Source organism: Ranitomeya imitator, chromosome 1, assembly GCF_032444005.1.
Source record: "Ranitomeya imitator isolate aRanImi1 chromosome 1, aRanImi1.pri, whole genome shotgun sequence".
In the NCBI taxonomy this organism is placed as follows: domain Eukaryota; kingdom Metazoa; phylum Chordata; class Amphibia; order Anura; family Dendrobatidae; genus Ranitomeya; species Ranitomeya imitator.
Window position 1 is genome coordinate 1,062,447,788 of NC_091282.1, and position 26,933 is coordinate 1,062,474,720.

A 26,933-nucleotide genomic window follows, 5' to 3' on the forward strand; every position below is an offset into this window, starting at 1 on the left:
TATTTAGTATCGCCGCGTCCGTAACGGCCCGACCTATAAAACTGGCCCACTAGTTAACCCCTTCAGTAAACACCGTAAGAAAAAAAAAAAAAAACGAGGCGAAAAAACAACGCTTTATTATCATACCGCCGAACAAAAAGTGGAATAACACGCGATCAAAAGGACAGATATAAATAACCATGGTACCGCTGAAAGCGTCATCTTGTCCCGCAAAAAACGAGCTGCCATACAGCATCATCAGCAAAAAAATAAAAAAGTTATAGTCCTGAGAATAAAGCGATGCCAAAATAATTATTTTTTCTATAAAATAGTTTTTATCGTATAAAAGCGCCAAAACATAAAAAAATGATATAAATGAGGTGTCGCTGTAATCGAACTGACCCGAAGAATAAAACTGCCTTATCAATTTTACCAAACGCGGAACGGTATAAACGCCTCCCCCAAAAGAAATTCATGAATAGCTGGTTTTTGGTCATTCTGCCTCACAAAAATCGGAATAAAAAGCGATCAAAAAATGTCACGTGCCCGAAAATGTTACCAATAAAAACGTCAACTCGTCCCGCAAAAAACAAGACCTCACATGACTCTGTGGACCAAAATATAGAAAAATTATAGCTCTCAAAATGTGGTAACGCAAAAAATATTTTTTGCAATAAAAAGCGTCTTTCAGTGTGTGACGGCTGCCAATCATAAAAATCCGCTAAAAAACCCGCTATAAAAGTAAATCAAACCCCCCTTCATCACCCTCTTAGTTAGGGAAAAATTAAAAAAATGTATTTATTTCCATTTTCCCATTAGGGCTAGGGTTAGAGTTAGGGCTAGGGTTAGGGCTAGGGTTAGGGCTAGGGCTAGGCTTAGGGCTAGGGTTAGGGTTAGGGCTAGGGCTAGGGTTAGGGCTAGGGTTAGGGTTAGGGCTAGGGTTAGGGCAAGGGTTAGGGTTAGGGCTAGGGTTAGGGCTAGGGTTAGGGCTAGGGCTAGGGTTAGGGCTAGGGCTAGGGTTAGGGCTAGGGTTAGGGCTAGGGTTAGGGCTAGGGTTAGGGCTAGGGTTAGGATTAGGGTTAGGGCTAGGGTTAGGGCTAGGGCTACAGTTTTGGTTGGGGCTAAAGTTACAGTTAGGGTTTAGATTACATTTACAGTTGGGAATAGGGTTGGGATTAGGGTTAGGGGTGTGTCAGGGTTAGGGGTGTGGTTAGGGTTACTGTTGGGATTAAGGTTAGGGGTGTGTTTGGATTAGGGTTTCAGTTATAATTGTGGGGTTTCCACTGTTTAGGCACATCAGGGGCTCTCCAAACGCGACATGGCGTCCGATCTCAATTCCAGCCAATTCTGCGTTGAAAAAGTAAAACAGTGCTTCTTCCCTTCCGAGCTCTCCCGTGTGCCCAAACAGGGGTTTACCCCAACATATGGGGTACCAGCGTACTCAGGACAAATAGGACAACAACTTTTGGGGTCCAATTTCTCCTGTTACCCTTGGGAAAATACAAAACTCGGGGCTAAAACATATTTTTTGTGGGAAAAAAAAGGATTTTTTATTTTCACGGCTCTGCGTTATAAACTGTAGTGAAGCACTTGGGGGTTCAAAGTTCTCACAACACATCTAGATTAGTTCCCTGGGGGGTCTAGTTTCCAATATGGGGTCACTTGTGGGGGGTTTCTACTGTTTAGGTACATTAGGGGTTCTGCAAACGCAATGTGACGTCTGCAGACCATTCCATCTAAGTCTGCATTCCAAATGGCGCTCCTTCCCTTCCGAGCTCTGCCATGCGCCCAAACAGTGGTTTACCCCCACATGTGGGGTATTGGCATACTCAGGACAAATTGTACAACAACGTTTGGGGTCCAATTTCTTCTCTTACCCTTGGGAAAATAAAAAATTGGGGGCAAAAAGATAATTTTTGTGAAAAAATATGATTTTTTATTTTTACGGTTCTACATTATAAACTTCTGTGAAGCACTTGGTGGGTCAAAGTGCTCACCACACCTCTAGATAAGTTCCTTAGGGGGTCTACTTTCCAAAATGGTGTCACTTGTGGGGGGTTTCAATGTTTAGGCACATCAGTGGCTCTTCAAACGCAACATGACGTCCCATCTCAATTCCTGTCAATTTTGCATTGAAAAGTCAAACGGCGCTCCTTCCCTTCCGAGCTCTGCCATCCGCCCAAACAGTGGTTTACCCCCACATATGGGCTATCGGCGTACTCAGGACAAATTGTACAACAACTTTTGGGGTCCAATTTCTTCTCTTACCCTTGGGAAAATAAAAAATTGGGGGCGAAAAGATAATTTTTGTGAAAAAATAAGATTTTTTATTTTTACGGTTCTACATTATAAACTTCTGTGAAGCACTTGGTGGGTCAAAGTGCTCACCACACCTCTAGATAAGTTCCTTAGGGGGTCTACTTTCCAAAATGGTGTCACTTGTGGGGGGTTTCAATGTTTAGCCACATCAGGGGCTCTCCAAACGAAACATGGCGTCCCATCTCAATTCCAGTCAATTTTGCATTGAAAAGTCAAATGGCACTCCTTCGCTTCCGAGCTCTGCCATGCGCCCAAACAGTGGTTTACCACCACATGTGGGGTATTGGCATACTCAGGACAAATTGTACAACAATGTTTGGGGTCCATTTTCTCCTGTTACCCTTGGTAAAATAAAACAAATTGGAGCTGAATTAAATTTTTTGTGAAAAAAAGTTAAATGTTCATTTTTATTTAAACATTCAAAAAATTCCTGTGAAGCACCAGAAGGGTTAATAAACTTCTTGAATATGGTTTTGAGCACCTTGAGGGGTGTAGTTTTTAGAATGGTGTCACACTTGGGTATTTTCTATCATATAGACCCCTCAAAATGACTTCAAATGAGATGTGGTCCCTAAAAAAAAATGGTGTTGTAGAAATGAGAAATTGCTGGTCAAATTTTAACCCTTATAACTCCCTAACAAAAAAAAATTTTGGTTCCAAAATTGTGCTGATGTAAAGTAGACATGTGGGAAATGTTACTTATTAAGTATTTTGTGTGACATATCTCTGTGATTTAATTGCATAAAAATTCAAAGTTGGAAAATTGCGAAATTTTCATAATTTTCGCCAAATTTCCGTTTTTTTCACAAATAAACACAGGTACTATCAAAGAATTTTTACCATTGTCATGAAGTACAATATGTCACGAGAAAACAATGTCAGAATCACCAGGATCCATTGAAGCGTTCAAGAGTTATAACCTCATAAAGTGACAGTGGTCAGAATTGTAAAAATTGGCCCGGTCATTAACGTGCAAACCACCCTTGGGGGTAAAGGGGTTAAAAAACCTCACATATTTGGTATCTCTGTGCTCAGAATCATGCGATCTATCAATATATAAAAAGAATTAATCCAACTGGTAAACGACATAGCGAAAAAAAATAAAAACACCAGAATTTTTTAGTTGCTGCAACATCGCATTAAAGTGCAATAACGTACGATAAAAGGATCTTATCCACCCCAAAATGGTATCATTAAAAATGTCGGCTCAGCACGCAAAAAATTAGCCCTCACCTAGCACCAGATCCCGAAAAATGAAGATGCTACAGGTCTCGGAAAATTAAGCAATTTTTTTTAACAAACTTTGGATTTTGTTCACCTTTTAAATAAATAACCTATACATGTTTGGTATCTGCGAACTCGTATTGACCTGGAAAATCATAATGGCGGGTCAGTTTTTGCATTTCATGAACATGGTAAAAAACAGTTGTGGAATTGCACTTTTTTTGCAATTTCACCACACTTGGAATTTTTTTTTACCATTTTCGAGTAAATGATATGGTAAAACCAATGGTGTCGTTCAAAAGTACAACTCATCCTGCAAACAGCAAGCCCTCACATGGCCATATTTAAATTAAAAAAATATGGCTCTGGGACGTAAGGGAGCGAAAAACAGAAATGCAAAATGAAAAAGGGCTGCTGCAAGAAGGGATTACATAAGCTGTAGAATTTAAAGAATGATGTATACAGGGATTATAGAAATGCATCTCACTTGGTGTATCCAGTAGAACTCACGTTTGCTGATCCTTTGGCTTCTTCTTAATTTAGTTTTTAAATGTTTTGTAGATAGAAATGAGCACAGTAAAATATTGAAAGTAAAAACTGCAATCTACCAAATAATACTTAGATATCATAAATTAAAAAAAAGGTTAGCAGCAGTAATGCATCTTTTGTGTGATCTCTTTTAGATTTTGTAATACAATGTACTGTGAAAATGCATCTTATCTACATGTTGCAAACCAATATGACTAAAATAATTTCTTGTCAATCGTCTTTTTGTAAAGAACAAATATTTAAAACTACCATTTCTATTGGATCCAACAGTTGTGAAATTCACATAAAACAAGTAAACTTTTCCAAACTGTAATAATATTGTAGATCCTCCAAATCAAATACAAAGCTATCGAATTTAGAGTGTAGAAATGAGGTATATTAAGAAAAAGAACCCAAAACTATACACTTGAAAGGTTTTTCTTAAGAGATAAAGAAATTAAACTGACTACAGAAAAATGTTATGAAATAAGAAAAAACAAACAAATAAGGAAAAAGCAAATAAAAAAAAAAATTAAAGGCATTAATCACCTGTTAAATACCTTGAAGCTCCAGCTGATATTTGCTACTTAAGGTACCGTCACACTTAGCGACGCTGCAGCGATACCGACAACGATCCGGATCGCTGCAGCGTCGCTGTTTGGTCGCTGGAGAGCTGTCACACAGACCGCTCTCCAGCGACCAACGATGCCGGTAACCAGGGTAAACATCGGGTAACTAAGCGCAGGGCCGCGCTTAGTAACCCGATGTTTACCCTGGTTACCATCCTAAAAGTAAAAAAAACAAACACTACATACTTACCTACAGCTGTCTGTCCTCCAGCGCTGTGCTCTGCTCTCCTCCAGTACTGTCTGTGTGAGCACAGCGGCCGGAAAGCAGAGCGGTGACGTCACCGCTCTGCTTTCCGGCTGACCGACGCTCACAGCCAGTACAGGAGGAGAGCAGAGCACAGCGCTGGAGGACAGACGGCTGTAGGTAAGTATGTACTGTTTGTTTTTTTTTACTTTTAGGATGGTAACCAGGGTAAACATCGGGTTACTAAGCGTGACCCTGCACTTAGTTACCCGATGTTTACCCGGGTTACCAGTGAAGACATCGCTGAATCGGTGTCACACACGCCGATTCAGCGATGTCTGCGGGGAGTCCAGCGACGAAATAAAGTTCTGGACTTTCTTCCCCGACCAGCGACAGCACAGCAGGGGCCTGATCGCTGCTGCCTGTCACACTGGACGATATCGCTAGCGAGGACGCTGCAACGTCACGGATCGCTAGCGATATCGTCTAGTGTGACGGTACCTTTACTCCTGGTGTGATGAGACACAGTACATGCAATACTGTGCATCCAAGCGTCACAAATAAGGTCAGTGATTGGCTGCAGTGGTCACAAACAAGTTCCCCACATCAATGTAAGAAAAAATGGTTCTAAATTCTGACATTGTTGCAGAAATGTGGAATATAAGTGGCAGCTTAGTGGCACAATAGTTGGCATTGATTCCGCCATGCAATAAAAATCAATGTATGACCTTGTTGTAAATTTTGATTGGCATGGAAAAATTATCAATGAAATATATGCTTTATGATGACTGATATATATTCATTCTATACTATATTGTTATTCAGAGATTAATAATTCATACAAAATTCATTATCTAGATCTTATGGGCAAATATAATAAAATGATACCTGTCATCTAAAATTTTCTATAAAACAATAGTGCATGCAAGAATAACAACCTTTTCAATAGATCTTGTTAAGAATGTCTTTTTCCAGATATAAGACATCTTTTTTCCCATGCATCCATATATTCCATACAATTGAAACAAAAATCTTACCTTGAGTACTACAATGGACCTCTTTGCACAACCCCATCCAAGGACCAGGTCAGTGCTTTCTGAACATGAACAAGAGCTGCATGAATTTCTTGGTTTTCCAGGATCGAAAGCTCATGTTATGATTTGCTGTGCTGGTGTGTCATCACCTGGACGTCACATGGCGCACCGATAATGTTATACCAGATCGGCGAATGAAAGGTCATAGTGAGGAAGGTTAGGAAATTCACGCTGCTCCTGTCCGGAGCCAGAGAGCGCTGACCTGGACCGTGACCCGGAGTTGAGAAAACAATCCGCTCATCTCTATTGAGGAGTGGGACTCAGTTTTATTAAAAATCACTTTCACAGAAATCAGCAAAAAAACAAAGCATTTTACATGTGTATTCAAAATTTAGATTACAATAAATGTAATAAAATGTAGCCATTGATAACAGTTGTTTCTCTGCACTTATGTCACTAGTAATAAAAGACCAGTTTTCCTACTGTGGCACGGGATTGATTTGAGTGTTTTCTGGGCACAATGCCTAGAGCTAAGTTAGTTAACCAACATCCAAAACTGCAAAACATGATACAAAATTGTTTCCATTGCACAAACAGACGTGTAAACTAGTATCTGCTATTACATCTAAATTAGCAGATTTGACATCCTATATTTTCTTAGAAATGCATATCTTTAAAGAAAAATGAACTCACCTTTATTCCTTGTGACTTCATGATTTCTGTCTTGCTGAAAATGAAAAAAAAAAAGAAAATTAGATACGTAACAAAATGTGACATGTTTATGTCCATAACTTCTAATTTGCATGGTTTATTCATAATAAAATATATTATTAGGTGGTTATACCAGTAAAACAGCATTTTTTTGTTGATGTTTGTTTCTTCTATGTAACATGTACTGCCCCTCAGTCATTGAGCCCGGCGTTGAACAATTTTCCTAAATTATACTTCCCAGAATTTGAATACCCAACTGAGGGCATGTTTGCAGCCACCACTGACCTGCCTAGGAACAACCACAAATTTTGCAAAAATATTTTTTTTAAGTATGTGAAACATTTGTACAAGTCCTTTCCCGATAAAGTTTATTAATGGACAGTTCCACAAACACAGGAGAGTTGGACATATTCTCCAGAATTATACTTTTCAGCATTTTTTAATATGTTTTAAATGTCCTGCAAATGTTAGGAAATCTGAATTTTGAGAATCTCTTTGATCATTCTAAAGACTGCTCGAACACCCACGACTCTTGCCTGAGTGCGAGCAGAGTGGTGCATGAGCTCATTACAAAGTCTATGATTCAGGACACTGCTCTATTCCTGAACTGACACAGGAACATAACACTTATACACCAAATATTAGCACTGAAAGGTTTAATTAAACTTTAAAGTGCATCTCCAGCATTTTTTTAATTTACTGTCCATTACATATCAGAAATATGCTGCATGCACAGTGCATGCATAAAAATATTTAACTGTCACCCTATTCTGCCATTTCCATTGAATCTCTGGTCCTCTCCTTGGTAAGAAGTGCCTTTCTCAGGAGAGGGACTAAAGGTACCGTCACACTTAGCGACGCTGCAGCGATACCGACAACGATCCGGATCGCTGCAGCGTCGCTGTTTGGTCGCTGGAGAGCTGTCACACAAACCGCTCTCCAGTGACCAACGATGCCGGTAACCAGGGTAAACATCGGGTAACTAAGCGCAGGGCCGCGCTTAGTAACCCGATGTTTACCCTGGTTACCATCCTAAAAGTAAAAAAAACAAACACTACATACTTACCTACAGCCGTCTGTCCTCCAGCGCTGTGCTCTGCACTCCTCCTGTACTGTCTGTGTGAGCACAGCGGCCGGAAAGCAGAGCGGTGACGTCACCGCTCTGCTTTCCGGCTGACCGACGCTCACAGCCAGTACAGGAGGAGTGCAGAGCACAGCGCTGGAGGACAGACGGCTGTAGGTAAGTATGTAGTGTTTGTTTTTTTTACTTTTAGGATGGTAACCAGGGTAAACATCGGGTTACTAAGCGCGGCCCTGCGCTTAGTAACCCGATGTTTACCCTGGTTACCAGCGAAGACATCGCTGAATCGGTGTCACACACGCCGATTCAGCGATGTCTACGGGGAGTCCAGCGACGAAATAAAGTTCTGGACTTTTTTCCCCGACCAGCGACAGCACAGCAGGGGCCTGATCGCTGCTGCCTGTCACACTGGACGATATCGCTAGCGAGGACGCTGCAACGTCACGGATCGCTAGCGATATCGTCTAGTGTGACGGTACCTTAACAGTCCATGGTGTGAGGCGACTATAAATCTTTGTGGTCACATTATGTGGGAAAGGGATTGGAGCAGCACTGGGAATGAGGTTTAACAATGATAAATGTAAGGTTATACACATGGGAAGAGGGAATCAATATCACCATTACACACTGAACGGGAAACCACTGGGTAAATCTGACAGGGAGAAGGACTTGGGGATCCTAGTTAATGATAAACTTACCTGGAGCAGCCAGTGCCAGGCAGCAGCTGCCAAGGCAAACAGGATCATGGGGTGCATTAAAAGAGGTCTGGATACACATGATGAGAGCATTATACTGCCTCTGTACAAATCCCTAGTTAGACCGCACATGGAGTACTGTGTCCAGTTTTGGGCACCGGTGCTCAGGAAGGATATAATGGAACTAGAGAGAGTACAAAGGAGGGCAACAAAATTAATAAAGGGGATGGGAGAACTACAATACCCAGATAGATTAGCGAAATTAGGATTATTTAGTCTAGAAAAAAGACGACTGAGGGGCGATCTAATAACCATGTATAAGTATATAAGGGGACAATACAAATATCTCGCTGAGGATCTGTTTATACCAAGGAAGGTGACGGGCACAAGGGGGCATTCTTTGCGTCTGGAGGAGAGAAGGTTTTTCCACCAACATAGAAGAGGATTCTTTACTGTTAGGGCAGTGAGAATCTGGAATTGCTTGCCTGAGGAGGTGGTGATGGCGAACTCAGTCGAGGGGTTCAAGAGAGGCCTGGATGTCTTCCTGGAGCAGAACAATATTGTATCATACAATTATTAGGTTCTGTAGAAGGACGTAGATCTGGGTATTTATTATGATGGAATATAGGCTGAACTGGATGGACAAATGTCTTTTTTCGGCCTTACTAACTATGTTACTATGTTACTATGCTACTATGGAATGGTAGAAGACATCTACCAGTAATTATTTCAATGCATGCACTTCACATGTAGTACCGTTTCAGAGAAAAACATACTTTAAAAGCCACTGGGGATCGAGAGGGACCGAGACGAATGGATGACTATTTTGAAAGACAGTTGCAGTGGCTTCTTCTTGCCCACTCCCTTTGAGTGACAGATTTCTCCCTACTTGCATGTTTAGGGATAGACCTGTCAGTTATTGGCAGGGGGCGAGCAGAAGCCTTCGGAGACCGTCCTTTATAACTAGTCATTACTGCAGCTCAGTCCACAGCGCCTTTTAAAGTAAATTTTTCTTAGGAACACTGTAGCATTTCAGAGTCAAACATGCATTTCTGAAATTATACAGCCAGTGACTGATACTTGCTGCCCATGAACTGGCAGTGTGTGTCCATTGTTAGGTCCCCTTAAAAATGATTTTAGGAAGCATAATGTAAACATTTTAAGTTCGGATACAGTGAATTGCCAGAAGTCCATTGATCTAAAGGAAAACATTACTTTTTTCTTTGCTTAGCAGGGTTGTCAATCATCCATTAATTTTTGGATGTACCATAAAAATAGTGATATTTTTCATTGTCCATGAAAAATTTGATATTTTGGGAAACTGCAGGATGATAATTTTACAGATCACAGTAAATGCTGCTAATATCTTCATTCCAGTATTTTGAGCAAATGACTCACAGTTTCTAAAATCTCTATCATTCATTATGATTTTGCAACGTGTCCTTACAATGTTGCCTGTTCATGATTTCTGGATAAGTTGTCCAGAAAAGAATAAATTAAGGGTTCAGTGACCCTTTTTCGTACTGCGTAGAGTGGATAAAATAGGAGCCTACCTCCATCAATCAAAACCACAATTTCCCTAACCAGTGCTTTGGATATAGTATTTTTGTGACTTCTTGCTGTTTTTGTTATCAGCCTCATTTAATGCTTGAAGAGACATTTTATTTACACAATTGTTCCTTGCTATGAAATTCTAGTGAATTAAAAAAGGGAAGTTATTACTACAGTTATTTTTTATTAAATGGCAATAATTAATATAGTACAAAAATATAACATGATAAAACATAAGAGAGAAAATGTAGGGCCTTGGTGACACAGACTGACAAACTGCAGAAAACTGAAAGCATTGCCTTGGTAGCAATCTAGGTACAATGATTAATTAGTGTGGATAAGTGAACGTGCTTAGAGATACTTGGATATCACTTTAGTATCTGAGTGCTCAGATAAGCATTGGCTGGTGCTCGGATTTAAAGCTCGAAACACTGCCCCGCATGTTTGGTGCCTGTTACACAGCCAATAAGCATACAGGGAGTGCCTGCCAGTCACTGTAATGCCATAGTCATCTTGGTAGTGGCCTTTCTCCAATTGGCTGGCCAAATTACATAATCAAAGGTTATAAAAGAACAGGCACTACCATGCTTGGCTCACTGATACCATTGCCCAGCTCAGGGACAGTTCTGATTAGAGGGAGAAAGCCGTTATCTAGGCCTATGTGCACAGTTTCAAGAATCAAGAGTCTTATAGCAGTGATGCTTTGCTGAAGCCTCTCACTTGCAGACCTTCTAAGGGTTAATCCTGTGCTTGCTGTTTCTATCAGATATATTCTGCATGTAGCATAGGGACAGTTGCAGGAGCAGGGAAAGTGGCAGAATACAGCCTCTAGATAGGGCTTAAGGCTTTGCAGTCCGTTGCTAAATATATAGCTGCTGCACATGACCACATTCTTTATTTTTGGGTGAAAACATTTGCTATATTGTCATCCATACAGTTTATCGTGCTAAGTGTTATATTAGGTTTCTGTATATTACTCAAAAAAAGATAAACTTTTTTATAGTGTTCAATTAGCATCCATACAGTGTAACAGGGTTAGTGTTACATTACAGTGGTATATAAAACCTCCAAAAGTTCAAATTTTTTTCTGGATTCAGTTAATCATCTATACAGTTTATTACGCTCTGTGTAAAGTTATGGTGATATAAAACTTTTAAAAAAAATGCTTGGCCTGCTACAATTGACAAAATTATTTAGTTCTGTAAAAAAAAGTTGGCTTCAATAAATGAAACTTGGTTTAAAGAGAACTAGCAATCAGAAATTGAGTACGGTGTGTGGTAAGGGATGGAGAAATGGAGGTGCTGATGATGGTGCATGCAGATGTTGAGGAAATAAGACAGATATGACTATGCCTGGAGCAGGAGAAACACTCTCATCTACGACACATACCGTATATACTCAAGTATAAGCCGAGATTTGCAGCCCATTTTTTGGGGCCGAAAGTCCCCCTCTTGGCTTATACTTGAGTCATACCCAGGGGTCGGCAGGGGAGGGGGAGCGGGGGCTGTCTAATTATACTCACCTGCAGGTCCCTGGCTCCCCGTCGCCCCAGCTTTTTCCTGTACTGAGCGGTCACATGGTACCGCTCATTACAGTAATGAATATGCAGCTCCACCTCCCATAGGGGTGGAGCCGCATATTCATTACTGTAATGTGCAGTAACGGTGACCGCTCAGTACAGGAAGAAGCTGTGGCGCTGGAGAACCAGGGACCACACTGCGCCAGGAGCAGGTGAGTATAATGGGGAGGGGGAGTGCTGCGCTGTGCGATATTCACCTGCTCCCCGTTCCGGGTGCCACTCCATCTTCAGCGTCTTCTGCAGTGACGATCAGGTCAGAGGGCGCGGGACGTGGTTAGTGCGCGCCTTCTGCCTGAACGTCAGTGCAGAAGATGCTGAAGATGGACCGGCACCAGAACAAAGTCAGGTGAATATTGAAAGTGCCGGGGGCCTGAGCAACAGAGAGGTGAGTATGTGATTTTTTTAATCGCAGCAACAGCAAATTGGGCAATTGTCTGTACTGGGCCATAATCAACGTTTGTGCAGCACTCTATGGGGCAACTGTCTGTATGGGGCCTAATCAACGTAGAAGGACGTAGATCTGGGTATTTATTATGATGGAATATAGGCTGAACTGGATGGACAAATGTCTTTTTTCGGCCTTACTAATTATGTTACTATGTTACTATGTTACTATGTTACCTCGATGACTGACTGTTAATAACCATAATATTATTGCTATTATTATTATAAAACATACTTTGTTCTTTACAATCCAAATTAAAATGAGGTCAGAAAATAATACCTTAACCTTAACATTTAGGCTTAGCCATTGCCTGATACCTTTAATGTACTGCTTTAATTTGAAGGGAGGCAATCAATTTCTTCATTGTTCTGCTAGTTCAGAACTTCCAACTGTGGCAACAGATTAGAGAATTTGTCAATGCTGCAGCTACTGTCAATGATATTTTTTTTTTGCAACAAGATGTGCAGATAAAAGCATAATCACATACTGCAACAAATAATATGAAAAAAACATTAACAAGTAAAGCAAAAAATATTACTCGCATTGCTTGTTAGAGTCCACATCTAAGATGTAACAGATATCCCGTAAACGCCCTCTTATTTCACATTTTGGTACTACATTTCTACTATTCAAGTTATTAAAGCCTAAAATACAAATACTCATTTTTTTATTTCAATTTTCTTTTAAATGAACCTCTACTGACAATCAATAAGGTACCATGATTTAAACACCCATGTGCAATATCTTTGCAGAACCTTTCCATTCAAAACTGCTAGAGGACCTCGCATTAAAATTTTAATGTTGAGCTAGTCATGAAATGTAATAGTGGTTGCATAGCATAATAAAATGTTTTTTTATCCCAATATGTAGTGGGTGTAATAATAATATTAGCAAATATCTCAAATTAGAAATGTAGTATAGTTCTTCTGATCTGCTTTGTCGCTTTCCCCAAGTGCAGGGCTTAGGTATCCATGGTTACAACCACTCATACATAGTGACAGTTAAAAAGCTGTTAGTAGTCGGAACTAGTGATGAGCGAGTGCACTTGTTGCCCGGGTCGCTAATCTCTAGTCGTAACTATAGATAACTAAGCTACTGAATTTCCCGCAAATGTGCTAAGGGATAGCTAATCAGAAGAACTATACTACATTTCTAATTGGAGGTATATGCTAATATTATTACACCAACTAAATATTGGGATAGGTTTTTGGAAATGAAAATCCATTTAATTAAGTCCAGTTGGGTGTTATTAAATACTAGATGGGGGCCCGATTCTAACGCATCGTATGCTCTAGAATATGTATTTATGTACTGTATGTATATAGCAGCCACATAGTATATAGCACAGGCCACGTAGTATATAAGAGCCATGTAGTATATAGCAGACAAATACTACGTGGCCTGTGCTATATACTATGTGGTTGCTATATACATACATATTGTAGAATACCCGAAGCGTTAATACAGGCCACGCAATATATAACAGTGGCCACGCAGTATATAACACAGTCACATACTATATAACACAGCCCACGCAGTATATAGCAGCCACGTAGTATATAACACTGTCCACGCAGTATATAGCAGCCACGTAGTATATAACACTGCCCACGCAGTATATAACAGTGGCCACGTAGTATATACAGTAGCACGCCGTATAGAACATAGCCCACCTAGTATATAGCACAGACACATAGTATATAACACTGCCGACGTAGTATATAACACTGCCCACATAGTATATAACACTGTCTATGTAGTATATAGCAGCCACGCGGTATCTAACACAGCCCACGTAGTATACAGCAGTGTGTGCACCATATCCCTGTTAAACAAAAAATTTAAATAAAAAATAGTTATATACTCACCCCTGGGATCCAGCGAAGCTCTAGCAATACGCGCACAGCTGCCGCCATATTCCGTTCACAGGATGCATTGCGAAATTACCCAGATAACTTAGCGGTCTCGCCAGACCGCTAAGTCTTCTGGGTAATTTCACAATGCATCGCCGGGAACGGAAGATGGCGGCAGGCGCATGTGGCTCGGCGGACTACGGAAGGTGAGAATAGCAGTTTTTTTTATTATTTTTAACATTACATTTTTTTACTTTTGATGCCGCATAGGCAGCATCAATAGTAAAAAGTTGGGGACCCACCGGGTTAATAGCAGCAGTTATGGAGTGCGTTACCCGCGGCATAACGTGGTCCGTTACTGCCGGCATTAGCCCTGTGTGAGCGGTGACTGGAGGGGAGTATGCGGGCACCGGGCACTGACTGCGGGGAGTAAGGAGCGGCCATTTTCTTCCGGACCGTGCCCATTGCTGACTGGTCGTGGCTGTTTTGCCGCAGACAGAAGGACAGACGGAAGTGACCCTTAGACAATTATATAGTAGATTTTACACTGGGGCATATACTTCTCCCCATAGGGGTTTCTATCCATTTCACTGATCGGTTGCAGCGGCCGCGTAACATCTCAGTGCCATCATCGCAAAAGCTGTGCTAGTGCGAAAGGTAAGCATGTGGGGCGTTTTATGTTGCATGGGGCACTTAAGCTTATAAGAGTGGATTGTCCAGTAGTAAACAACTCCTTAATAAAAGGCTTTTACAATTCTTACATTTATTTTTACAATACTTTTAACCTAAATAAAAATCTATAATGTATGAGTTGCATGAAAACAAAAGTGACTGAACAAATATCTGTAAAGCCAAGTCAAGGTTAGGACAACAGATTATAGTAGATGCTTTGGATAAATTTAGCTATGAACAAAGAAGATTAAGTTCCTTCGCTATTACAGGGCCTGGGATTTTGAAAGGAATTGTCACAGTAGATCATCTGTTTGCTTTGAAATGCATCTAGAGTACTTCAAAATATAATTTCAAATATGTTTGTTCCAAGAAATAAATATTTTTTTTCAATTTCTGAAAGTATGGAAAATAATAGTAGCTCATAAATATAACAGTTTTGTCTAATAACTAACTTTATATTAACCGTAGTATTTATCCCAAGGGCACAAGAGATTGAAAAGAATATCAGCTTTTCCTTAAGGTAATGGAAAATACCAGCTTTAGAGCTTATTAACCTACAGCTCATTTGATGAACAATCTACACACTTAGGCTGTTAACGATGGAAACATTTACATTTTTAAAATTATTGATCATACGGTTCCTGCATATTTGTTTGTAAGGTTTCTTGTTGTATTCACATAATAAATACCCCATTACTGGGTGGTCTCTGCTGATCTTTGCTGATTTTCCTGCAATGATAACTTGTCATTTGCTGAAAACACAGCTCCCTGGCCTCAGCAGACCTGCACCTTGCATGATAGCATCACCACTGAGGCCACGGTTTGTCCGCAGCAGTCTCGCGGACATGTAGAACATCACCAATACCAGAGAACCAACAAGGGAGGGGGTCAATGAAGCATGAGAGAAGCAGATACAAAGATTATAGTTTTTTTTTATTTTAGCAGATTTTCTCCTAACATCTTACTTTCTTGGAATATCGTGCATCCCCTTTAATCATTGATTGTGTATTGTGGATTTTCTAGACTATGCCGTTGAAATGGTAGCACAAAGTATGCACACTGCTAATGGATTGGAAAAAAACTATTATTATTTCTTTGTTCATTTTAGTGAAAAAGATGTCATCAATGTGCATTTTCACTGCTCCTTAGGTTAAAATACACATATTACGACATATTCCACAAAAAAAGGCACACTTTTCGTGAATAGAGGAAAACAGTGAAGACTCAAGCTACACATAACTTTGTACAGGAATGAGTGGCATATTTTGAGGCCTTTATATAGTGCCCAGAACTAAAAACTATATGCATTAACCCCTTTACCCCAAGGGTGGTTTGCATGTTAATGACCAGGCCAATTTTTACAATTCTGACCACTGTCCATTTATGAGGTTATAACTGTGGAAAGTTTCAAAGGATCCCGGTGACGCTGACAAATTTTTCTCGTAATATATGGTACTTCATGATAGTGGTAAAAATTCTTTGATATGACTTGCTTTTATTTGTGAAAAAATGGAAATTTGGCGAAAATTTTGAAAATTTCGCAATTTTCCAACTGTGAATTTTTATGTCCTTGAATCACAGAGATATGTCAGATAAAATACTTATTATGTAACATTTCCCGCATGTCTACTTTACATCAGTACAATTTTGGAACCAACATTTTTTATTTTTAGAAAGTTATAAGGGTTAAAAATTGACCAGCGATTTCTCATTTTTATAACACCATTTTCTTTTTAGGGGCCACAAAACATTTGAAGTCACTTTGAGGGGTCTATATAGTAGAAAATGACACCATTCTAAAAACTGCACCCCTAAAGGTGCTCAAAAACAAATTCAAGAAGTTTATTAACCCTTCAGGTGCTTCACAGGAATTTAATTTAACTTTTTTCACAAAAAAATTACTTCAGGTCCAATTTGTTTTATTTTACCAAGGGTAACAGGAGAAATTGGACCCCAAACGTTGTTGTTGTACAATTTGTCCTGAGTATGGCAATACCCCATATGTGGGAGTAAACCACTGGGCGCATGGCAGAGCTCGGAAGGGAAGGAGCACCATTTTACTTTTTCAATGTAGAATTGGCTGGAATTGAGATTGGACGCCATGTCGCATTTGGAGAGCCCCTGATGTGCCTAAACAGTGAAAAAACCCCAACCCTAACTCCAACAAACCACTAACCCTAATCCCAACCCTATCCACACCCCTAACCCCAACACACCCCTAACCCTAATCCCAACCCTAACCATAACCTTAACCACACCACAAACCCTGATAGACCCATAACCCTAATCCCAACCCTAACCCTAATCCCAACCGTAAACATAATCAAAACTCTAACCCCAACTCTAGCCCCAACCCTAATTTTAGCCCCAACCCTATTCCTAAATTTAGCCCAAGCCCTAACCCTAACTTTAGCCCTAACCCTAATGGAAAAATGGAAATAAATATTTATTTTATTATTTTTCCCTAACTAAGGGGGTGATAAAGGGGGGGGTGATTTACTATTTATAGTGGGTTTTTATGTTTGGCAGCTGTCACACACTAAAAGACGCTTTTTATTGTAAAAAATAATTTGTGCATCATCACATTTTGAGAGCTATAATTATTCCATATTTTGGCTTACAGAGTCATGTGAGGTCTTGTTTTTTGCGGGACAAGTTGACATTTTTATTGGTACCATTTTGGGGCACATGACTTTTTATCGTTTTCATTCCGATTTTTGTGAGGCAGAATGAACAAAAACCAGCAATTCATGAATTTCTTTTGGGAGGGCGATTATACCGTTCCGCGTGTGGTAAAATTGATAAAGCACTTTTGTTCTTCAGGTCAGTACAATGACAGCGATATCTCTTTTTTTTTATGTTTTGGCGCTTTTATACAATAAAAACTATTTTATAATTTTATATAAAAAATAATTATTTTTGCATCGCTTTATTCGGAGAGCTATAACTTTTTTATTTTTCTGGTAATGGAGCTATATTGTGGCTTGTTTTTTGCGGGACAAGATTACGTTTTCAGCGGTACAAAGTTTATTTCTATCCAACTTTTTGATTGCGTGTTGTTCCACTTTTTGTTCAGCGGTATGATGATAAAGCATTGTTTTTTTTTCCTTGTTTTTTTAATGGTGTTCACTAAAGGGGTTAACTAGTGGGACAGTTTTAAAGGTTGGGTCGATACGGACATGGCGATATGAAATATGTGAACATTTATTGTTAGGATTTTTTTTTATTCAAATTTTTATTTATTGATGGAATACATATTTAGGGCTTTTTTCATTATTATTTTTTATTATTTTTTAAAATACTTTTACAATTATTAAAAAAAAAAAAATTCATTTTAACTTTTACACTCTGTCCCACTATGTGACACTCATTTTATGCAGGCTGATCGCTTCTATAGCATGCAGATATGCGTGCTAAAGAAGATGTCAGCGCTGCAGCTTCTGTACACTGACCTTAGAGACTTCCTGACATGCACTGCGCATGACAGGAAGTCTCTCAGCTCTGGTAACCTGGATGATGTCATGACGACATTGGGTTACCATGCGAGCGACCGGGACCCTGCGTCATGCAGCGGGATCTCCGATCCAAAGGCAGAGAGGCTGCCAGCCCCTCTGCCAGCTCCGGAATGCTGCAATCATGTTTGATTGCAGTGTTTCAAGGGGTTAAAGTGCCGGGAGCAGTCCATGACCACTCCTGGCACTTTGTGCCAGGTGTCAGCCGTGAGAATCAGCTGACACCTTGCCGCGATCAGCTTCGCTCACAGCAGGAGCGTGGCTGATTGCATTGGACGTACTATTCCGTCTATGGGAATTAAGTCCCATGTCACATGGACGGAATAGTACGTTCAATGCCAGAAAGGGGTTAAGCCTGTAAGTTGTCACAAATACCTATGTTACTGATCCACCAGTGAACCTGCACTTAATGTGCCCTGTATTCATAAGGTATGCCACCAAGGATGACACCTGCAAGGAGTCTGTATAGCCCCCTTGTGTTCACATGGGTTTTCTCCAGGTACTTCGGATTCCTCCCACACTTCAAAAACACACTGGTAGAGAAATTAGATTGTGAGAACCAATGGAGACAGTGATGATGTCTGTAAAATGCTGCTGAATATAATGGAGCTATATAAATAACTAAAATAAATAAGGTATTGTAGTGTACCTTAAAACAAAGCTTCTAGATATTATAGCCTCACCAGAACCTGCTCCACAGATGTCTGGCTGTGTCACCAGATGTCACCGTATTTACTCTTCAATCAGCGTTACTGATCAAAGAGCTGTAATATTGGTGTGGCTGGTACTTGTGGTTCAACTGAGCAAGAGCAAGTGTAATCAGTTCCCTGCTGTGACCTATGGTCCAGTACCACACTCTATTTAAAGGGACTCTGTCACCTGAATTTGGCGGGACTGGTTTTGGGTCATATGGGCGGAGTTTTTGGGTGTTTGATTCACCCTTTCCTTACCCGCTGGCTGCATGCTGGCTGCAATATTGGATTGAAGTTCATTCTCTGTCCTCCGTAGTACATGCCTGAACAAGGCAATCTTGCTTTGCGCAGGCGTGTACTATGGAGGACAGAGAATGAACTTCAATCCAATATTGCAGCCAGCATGCAGCCAGCGGGTAAGGAAAGGGTGAATCAAACACCCAAAAACTCCGCCCATATGACCCAAAACCAGTCCCGCCAAATTCAGGTGACAGGTTCCCTTTAAACTCCCAGCAATCTGATGAGAGTTGCAAGCTATTATTATTGGTTTATTCCATGTATTCTGATGCTATTATTACACTGTACTCACCCTGTTCTTGACCCAGCTTGTAACTATGACGACATCTGTCTCCATTATCCCCCCTGATTGACCTCCTGGTTTCTGACCACAGTTATTCCTCTGATTCTGACATAGTTATTGTCTTCTGTTTCTGTCTCTAGTTCCATTCATTCAATAACTGACCTTACTAATTTTACTATATTTGTGTCATACTCATTTTCTGACCAACAGTTACCCCTAGACAGAATGCAGGGAGTGCCATTGTAAGTCTTGATCCCAAGTGGTTAAAAGATGAAGGCTGAGGTTCCTCTATGATTTTCTTGAAAAGAGTGGCTAATGCTAATTCTGTCTAGCCTCAGAATTATATCATGCATAGGTTTCAGGCAGCTCATGAAAAATATATACATCCAAGAAAGCGAAAAAAAGCTATAGCCTTAAAATACAAAACGTTTTATTTCAATCAATAGTTAAAATCAACATTTTAAATAAGACAAAAGATAAGAAATTGCGAAGACATAGTGTAAACTATATGCGGACCAGCCTACGGGTAAATGGCACTATTGGGCTTTATGTGAAAAAAGAAACATATAGGTATTCAGAAAAAAGTAAATCTACGGTGGGAAAAAAGCCCCTCCTTAAGTTAATATGTCTGTACCTATATGGCTTAAGTAAAGATGGTAAAGAGGCCTGAATAAAATTATGGCCGAGTGTAGTAACTATACTCACAGGGGTGAGATTAGTGATTTGTAAGGTGCAAGTGCAGGTGCAGCTTAATGGAAAAACAAGGGGTTAATTGCCCAATCAAATAGAGGCCTAAGGGTTAGCCCCTTGATAAAGCCACACGCGAAACGCGCGTTGGGGAACCGGTCCACGCCAACAGAGGTAATGTGCCTACGCCACTGTGCGATTTAACCCTTAGGCCTCTATTTGATTGGGCAATTTAACCCCTTGTTTTTCCATTAAGCTGCACCTGCACTTGCACCTTACAAATCACTAATCTCACCCCTGTGAGTATAGTTACTACACTCGGCCATAATTTTATTCAGGCCTCTTTACCATCTTTACTTAAGCCATATAGGTACAGATATATTAACTTAAGGAGGGGCTTTTTTCCCACCGTAGATTTACTTTTTTCTGAATACCTATATGTTTCTTTTTTTCACATAAAGCCCAATAGTGCCATTTACCCGTAGGCTGGTCCGCATATAGTTTACACTATGTCTTCGCAATTTCTTATCTTTTGTCTTATTTAAAATGTTGATTTTAACTATTGATTGAAATAAAACGTTTTGTATTTTAAGGCTATAGCTTTTTTTCGCTTTCTTGGATGTACTAATTCTGTCTAGGTTGCCTTTTATAATCTGACAGCCTTAGATGGATTTAACCCTAGGTAACAACCATGTACTGCCATATCCACTTTTTTTTATTGGAGACACAAATAGGGTAGCATGGAACATTGTTTTAACTCAATACATAGAACTAATCAGTAACACAATAACTGTACACATATCTTACGAAAGCTATTTTTGTTGCTACGGGTACCAGAGAAAACAATATTCTTTTTTTTTTTTTTTTTTTTTTTTTGGGGGGGGGGGGTAGTGGGTTTGACGAAAAAAATGCATCAAAAAACGCCCAGTACAAAAAATAACCCTGTACAGTGAAATGTACTGATTAGAAAATTAGTTTTGAATATTATTTTACATACTTTAACCATACAACTGCTATTTTGGTTTCTTATCCTTGTACCTTGGGTACCATCTTTCGACATCAGTTAGTGACCCTGGGGGGAATTTCTAGTTTATCTGTAAGAAATTACACATACCATGATGGGCTACACCACCACAATTCTCAATTTAAACAGCTTGATTTTTCCCTTAGTATCTACTGTTTAGATGATGTGCTGCCTAAGTGCCTACTTTCATGTTTTCCATTGCCGGTTCTAGACTCTATAATGTTCAAAGGTACTGCATAAGTATATAACATGAAATTTGTTTTAAGAGGCTGCTTATAAAAGCAGACATCAAACATTCATTCTTCTATCTTACTGTATGATTTAAATGCCCAGAGGACAAAATAAATTGGTAATAAAGGTACATCATCATTCATTCTGCCGGTATAGTGTACAAACCTATAATGTCTTTGATAAACTCTGTATTTTAAAACATCTATTTTTTTTAAAGAAAAAAGCAGAAATCACAAAGCATTAGTGTTGTCAAGTATGCTAAAGTGTATTTACACTGTTGGCCATCAGTGGCTTTTACAAGCAAAAGAGCTTATTTCGTTACATCAGAACATGATTCCTTTACAAAAAAGACTCATGTGTGGCAGGTTTCAAATAGATCCTAAGGGATTTAAGCAGCCTAGCAAGATTTGAGTCCATCTGGCCCTATTAGCACAGAGGCTTGGAAAAGCTGACACAAGCAAGTTCTAATTTTGTCTTTTCTATAAATTATGGTGAAATTGCTTGTATAAATCAAAGCTTTCTATATCGCTTTTGGCGTGTTTTCTTAGAAAGATTAACTTATCTTGTATCCTTCTTAAGAATATTGCTTGTATTGGTTGACCCTGATTTATAATGAAAGTATTTGTCCTTGGGAAGCTCATTGTATGTCAACCAAATGGATAGACTTTGATGTGCCATTTACTTGTTTTCTATTTGAAATTGCACGTTATGATATTGAAAAAATATCATTGTGCTGTGAAATGCCTACAATTTATAAAAATCTATGGCTCTAAGGAATTTCATGTTATCATCTTTAAGTGGATAGACAGTCCTTACTAATTTATGAAACCTCACAACAAGCAAGGCAAAATATTGTTTAGCTTACTGCTTCTTGCTACATGTCCTCTACATGTTTTAGATTGATTTCACATAATTATTGAAATACAGACCTTTTTAATATGTGACTTATGGCTTCAACTCTCTGGTGCCCTGCAGCTCTACTAACCAAGCGTTTCATGGTCATCTGACACATATATTAGTTTTGCTCTTAACCTACTTCATGACCTTGGACATTTAGGCACGTCCAAGGTTGCATCCCGCTGTTTGCTGCGGACTCCGGTGATGAGCACACAATGTTTCCTGCACATGTCAGCTGATATCATCAGCTGTCAGTGTCTGCCCCTGATTTTGGTGATACTTAACACTACAAAAAACAGTGAGAAATTTGAACGGTTCGCCAAAGTCGAATCTGCCAAACTTGGTATTCTCTGACAAATGCCAATCACCCTGCATGGTGTTGGACTGTATGCACAACACCCACTTATGAACATCGGGCCCTCATTCCACCCTCATGGAGTCTGTTTCTGACAGTTTGAGCAGACACATGGATGTTACTGGAGGCCATTTTGCAGGGCTCTGGCACAAAGGAGAAGTGAGTAGTTCTGCTGGTTATTAACCTCAGAAGGCCACCTCCATGTTTCCTGGTGTAGTGGCCTGTCTCCTGGTATTTACTCCATGCTCTGGACATTGTGCTGACAAACACAGCTACCCTTCTTGCCACAGCTCGCATTGATGTGCCATCCTGGAAGAGCAGCACTCACTGAGCAATTTCTGTGAGTTGTACCATAGACACCGCCTCATACTGCTGTACCTCTAAGGGTGAGAACAATAACAAAATATAAAAGTTATGAAAACAACAGCCAAAAAGGATGAGAACAGAGAAATGGTCTGTGGTCACCCCCTGCAAACCCACTCCTTTATAGAGGTTGTCTTGCTTCCTGCCAATCATTTCAACCTGTTTTCAGCTCCATTTGAAACAATAGCATGAGAAATTGAGTCACAATCGGTGTTGCTTCATACATGAACTGTCACGGGGCTACCACGACAGAGAGGTTCCAGAGAACCACAGCGCTCTGGGCCTCATTTACACACGATGAACAGAAGCTCTTCTCCTGAATTCTGACCTGGCTGTTTTGTGCCAGCAGGGCAGGAATAAACCTTGTTGCTGAAGTTGCTGAGAGCTTGGTCTCTCAGCTGAATTGGTTTTTGTAATCTCCTCTCCTATATAGACTCAGCTTTGACTACAACTGTTGTCAGTGATCAGTTCTGCTGCCTGGCTTGAAGTGGGAAGGAGCGTGGTGTTTGGAGCTTGGAGGTTTATCTACAGAGATTGGTGTCTGATGTTTTGGTTGCATGTTAAACCTGTTTTCTGTTGTGAATTCTGTGGCAGAGCTCCCTCCTGTGGTCACAAGTGGTACTTCGGCTGATTCTCTCTGTGAGCTTCTGTTGGTGGAGGGAAGTGGTACTGTGGCTTCTGAGTTTCCTCCCTCAGGTGATCTGGTGAGGTCGTTAGGTGCTTCTCTACTTAACTCCACCTAATGCTTTGATCCTGGCTTCCTGTCAATGTTCCAGCGTTGGACTTGCTTTTCCCTGGATCATTCCTGTGGCCTGCTGCTCTGCATAGCTAAGTTCTTCTTTGCTATTTGTTTGCTATTTTTTCTGTCCAGCTTGTCTAATTTGTTGCTGGAAGCTCTGGGACGCAAAGGGTGTACCTCCGTGCCGTTAGTTCGGTACGGAGGGTCTTTTTGCCCCCTTTGCGTGGTTTTCTTTAGGGTTTTGTGTAGACCGCAAAGTTACCTTTTCTATCCTCGATCTGTTAAGAAAGTCGGGCCTCACTTTGCTGAATCTATTTCATCTCTACGTTTGTCTTTTCATCTTAACTCACAGTCATTATATGTGGGGGGCTGCCTTTTCCTTTGGGGTATTTCTCTGAGGCAAGGTAGGCTTATTTTCTATCTTCAGGCTAGTTAGTTTCTCAGGCTGTGCCGAGTTGCATAGGCAGAGTTAGGCGCAATCCACGGCTGCCTCTAGGGTTGTTTGGAGAGGATTAGGGATTGCGGTCTGCAGAGTACCCACGTCTCAGAGCTCGTTCTATGATTTTGGGTTATTGTCAGATCACTGTATGTGCTCTGACCGCTATGTCCATTGTAGTACTGAATTGCCTTTCATAACAGTACAGGAAGCCCAAAAGTACTAATGATTCTCAATAGAGGGAAAAAAGAAGTTCTGAGACCATTTTTTTTTCTTTGCACTGTGTTTTGCCTTTTTTTTCCCCTAGACATTTGGGTGGTTCAGTACACAGGTGTAGCGATGGACATTAGAAGTCTGTCTTCATTTGTGGATCAGCTCTCGGCAAGAGTACAAAAGATTCAAGACACTATTGATCAGAAAGCTATGTTGGAACCAATAATTCCTATTCCTGATTTGTTTTTTGGAGATAGAACTAAGTTTCTGAGTTTCAAAAATAATTGTAAATTATTTCTGGCCTTGAAACCTCGCTCCTCTGGTGATCCAGTTCAACAGGTTTTGATTGTTATTTCTTTTTTGCGCGGCGACCCTCAGGACTGGGCATTTTCTCTTGTGCCAGGAGATCCTGCATTGAGTAATATCGATGCGTTTTTCCTGGCGCTCGGATTGCTGTACGATAAACCTAATTCAGTGGATCAGGCAGAGAAAAATTTGCTGGCTCTTTGTCAGGGTCAGGATGAGATAGAGGTATATTGTCAGAAATTTAGAAAGTGGTCCGTGCTCACTCAATGGAATGAATCTGCGCTGGCAGCTATGTTCAGAAAGGGTCTCTCTGAAGCCCTTAAGGATGTCATGGTGGGATTTCCTATGCCTGCTGGTTTGAATGAGTCTATGTCTTTGGCCATTCAGATCGGTCGACGCTTGCGTGAGCGTAAATCTGTGCACCATTTGACGGTATTACCTGAGCTTTAACCTGAGCCTATGCAGTGCGATAGGACTTTGACCAGAGTTAAACGGCAAGAACACAGACGTCTGAATGGGCTGTGTTTCTACTGTGGTGATTCCACTCATGCTATCTCTGATTGTCCTAAGCGCACTAAGCGGTTCGCTAGGTCTGCCACCATTGGTACGGTACAGTCAAAATTTCTTCTGTCCGTTACCTTGATCTGCTCTTTGTCATCGTATTCTGTCATGGCATTTGTGGATTCAGGCGCTGCCCTGAATTTGATGGACTTGGAGTATGCTAAGCGTTGTGGGTTTCTCTTAGAGCCCTTGCAGTGTCCTATTCCATTGAGAGGAATTGATGCCACGCCTTTGGCCAAGAATAAGCCTCAATACTGGACCCAGCTGACCATGTGCATGGCTCCTGCACATCAGGAGGTTATTCGCTTTCTGGTGTTGCATAATCTGCATGATGTGGTCGTGTTGGGGTTGCCATGGCTACAAGCCCATAATCCAGTATTAGATTGGAAATCCATGTCGGTGTCCAGCTGGGGTTGTCAGGGGGTACATGGTGATGTTCCATTTCTGTCAATTTCGTCATCCACCCCTTCTGAGGTTCCAGAGTTCTTGTCTGATTACCAGGATGTATTTGATGAGCCCAAGTCCGATGCCCTACCTCCGCATAGGGATTGTGATTGTGCTATCAATTTGATTCCTGGTAGTAAATTCCCAAAAGGTCGACTGTTTAATTTATCCGTGCCTGAGCACGCCGCTATGCGCAGTTATGTGAAGGAATCCCTGGAGAAGGGGCATATTCGCCCGTCATCATCACCATTAGGAGCAGGGTTCTTTTTTGTAGCCAAGAAGGATGGTTCGCTGAGACCTTGTATAGATTACCGCCTTCTAAATAAGATCACGGTTAAATTTCAGTACCCCTTGCCATTGTTATCTGATTTGGTTGCTCGGATTAAGGGGGCTAGTTGGTTCACCAAGATAGATCTTCGTGGTGCGTATAATCTGGTGCGAATCAGGCGAGGAGATGAATGGAAAACTGCATTTAATACGCCCGAGAGTCATTTTGAGTACCTAGTGATGCCATTCGGACTTGCCAATGCTCCATCAGTGTTTCAGTCCTTTATGCATGACATCTTCCGAGAGTACCTGGATAAATTCCTGATTGTGTACTTGGATGACATTTTGATCTTCTCTGATGATTGGGAGTCTCATGTGAAGCAGGTCAGAACAGTTTTTCAGGTCCTGCGTGCTAATTCTTTGTTTGTGAAGGGATCAAAGTGTCTCTTTGGTGTGCAGAAGGTTTCATTTTTGGGGTCATCTTTTCCCCTTCTACTATCGAGATGGATCCTGTTAAGGTCCAAGCCATCCATGATTGGACTCAGCCGACATCTCTGAAAAGTCTGCAAAAGTTCCTGGGCTTTGCTAATTTTTATCGTCGCTTCATCTGCAATTTTTCTAGCATTGCCAAACCATTGACCGATTTGACCAAGAAGGGTGCTGATTTGGTTAATTGGTCTTCTGCTGCTGTGGAACCTTTTCAAGACTTGAAGCGTCGTTTTTCTTCTGCCCCTGTGTTGTGTCAACCAGATGTTTCTCTTCCGTTCCAGGTCGAGGTTGATGCTTCTGAGATTGGAGCAGGGGCTGTTTTGTCACAGAGAGGTTCTGATTGCTCAGTGATGAAACCATGCGCTTTTTTTCCAGGAAGTTTTCGCCTGCTGAGCGAAATTATGATGTGGGCAACCGAGAGTTGCTGGCCATGAAGTGGGCATTCGAGGAGTGGCGTCATTGGCTTGAAGGAGCTAAGCATCGCATGGTGGTATTGACTGATCATAAGAACTTGACTTATCTTGAGTCTGCTAAGCGGTTGAATCCTAGACAGGCTCGTTGGTCGCTGTTTTTTGCCCGTTTTGACTTTGTGATTTCGTACCTTCCGAGCTCTAAAAATGTGAAGGCGGATGCTCTGTCTAGGAGTTTTGTGC

The 26,933-nt window shown here is 40.7% G+C and overlaps 1 protein-coding gene across 4 annotated transcripts in view; it reads right to left on the reverse strand.

The window, feature by feature from the left end:
* FSTL5 (follistatin like 5) overlaps positions 1 to 26,933 on the reverse strand; it is a 1,350,822-nt gene that overhangs the window by 1,020,566 nt on the left and 303,323 nt on the right. For all 4 annotated transcript variants that reach the window (XM_069744171.1, XM_069744169.1, XM_069744172.1 and 1 more), the window contains one exon: positions 6,591 to 6,624. In XM_069744171.1, the coding sequence (XP_069600272.1) occupies positions 6,591 to 6,624 (34 nt within the window). The remainder of the gene's footprint in view (positions 1 to 6,590; positions 6,625 to 26,933) is intronic.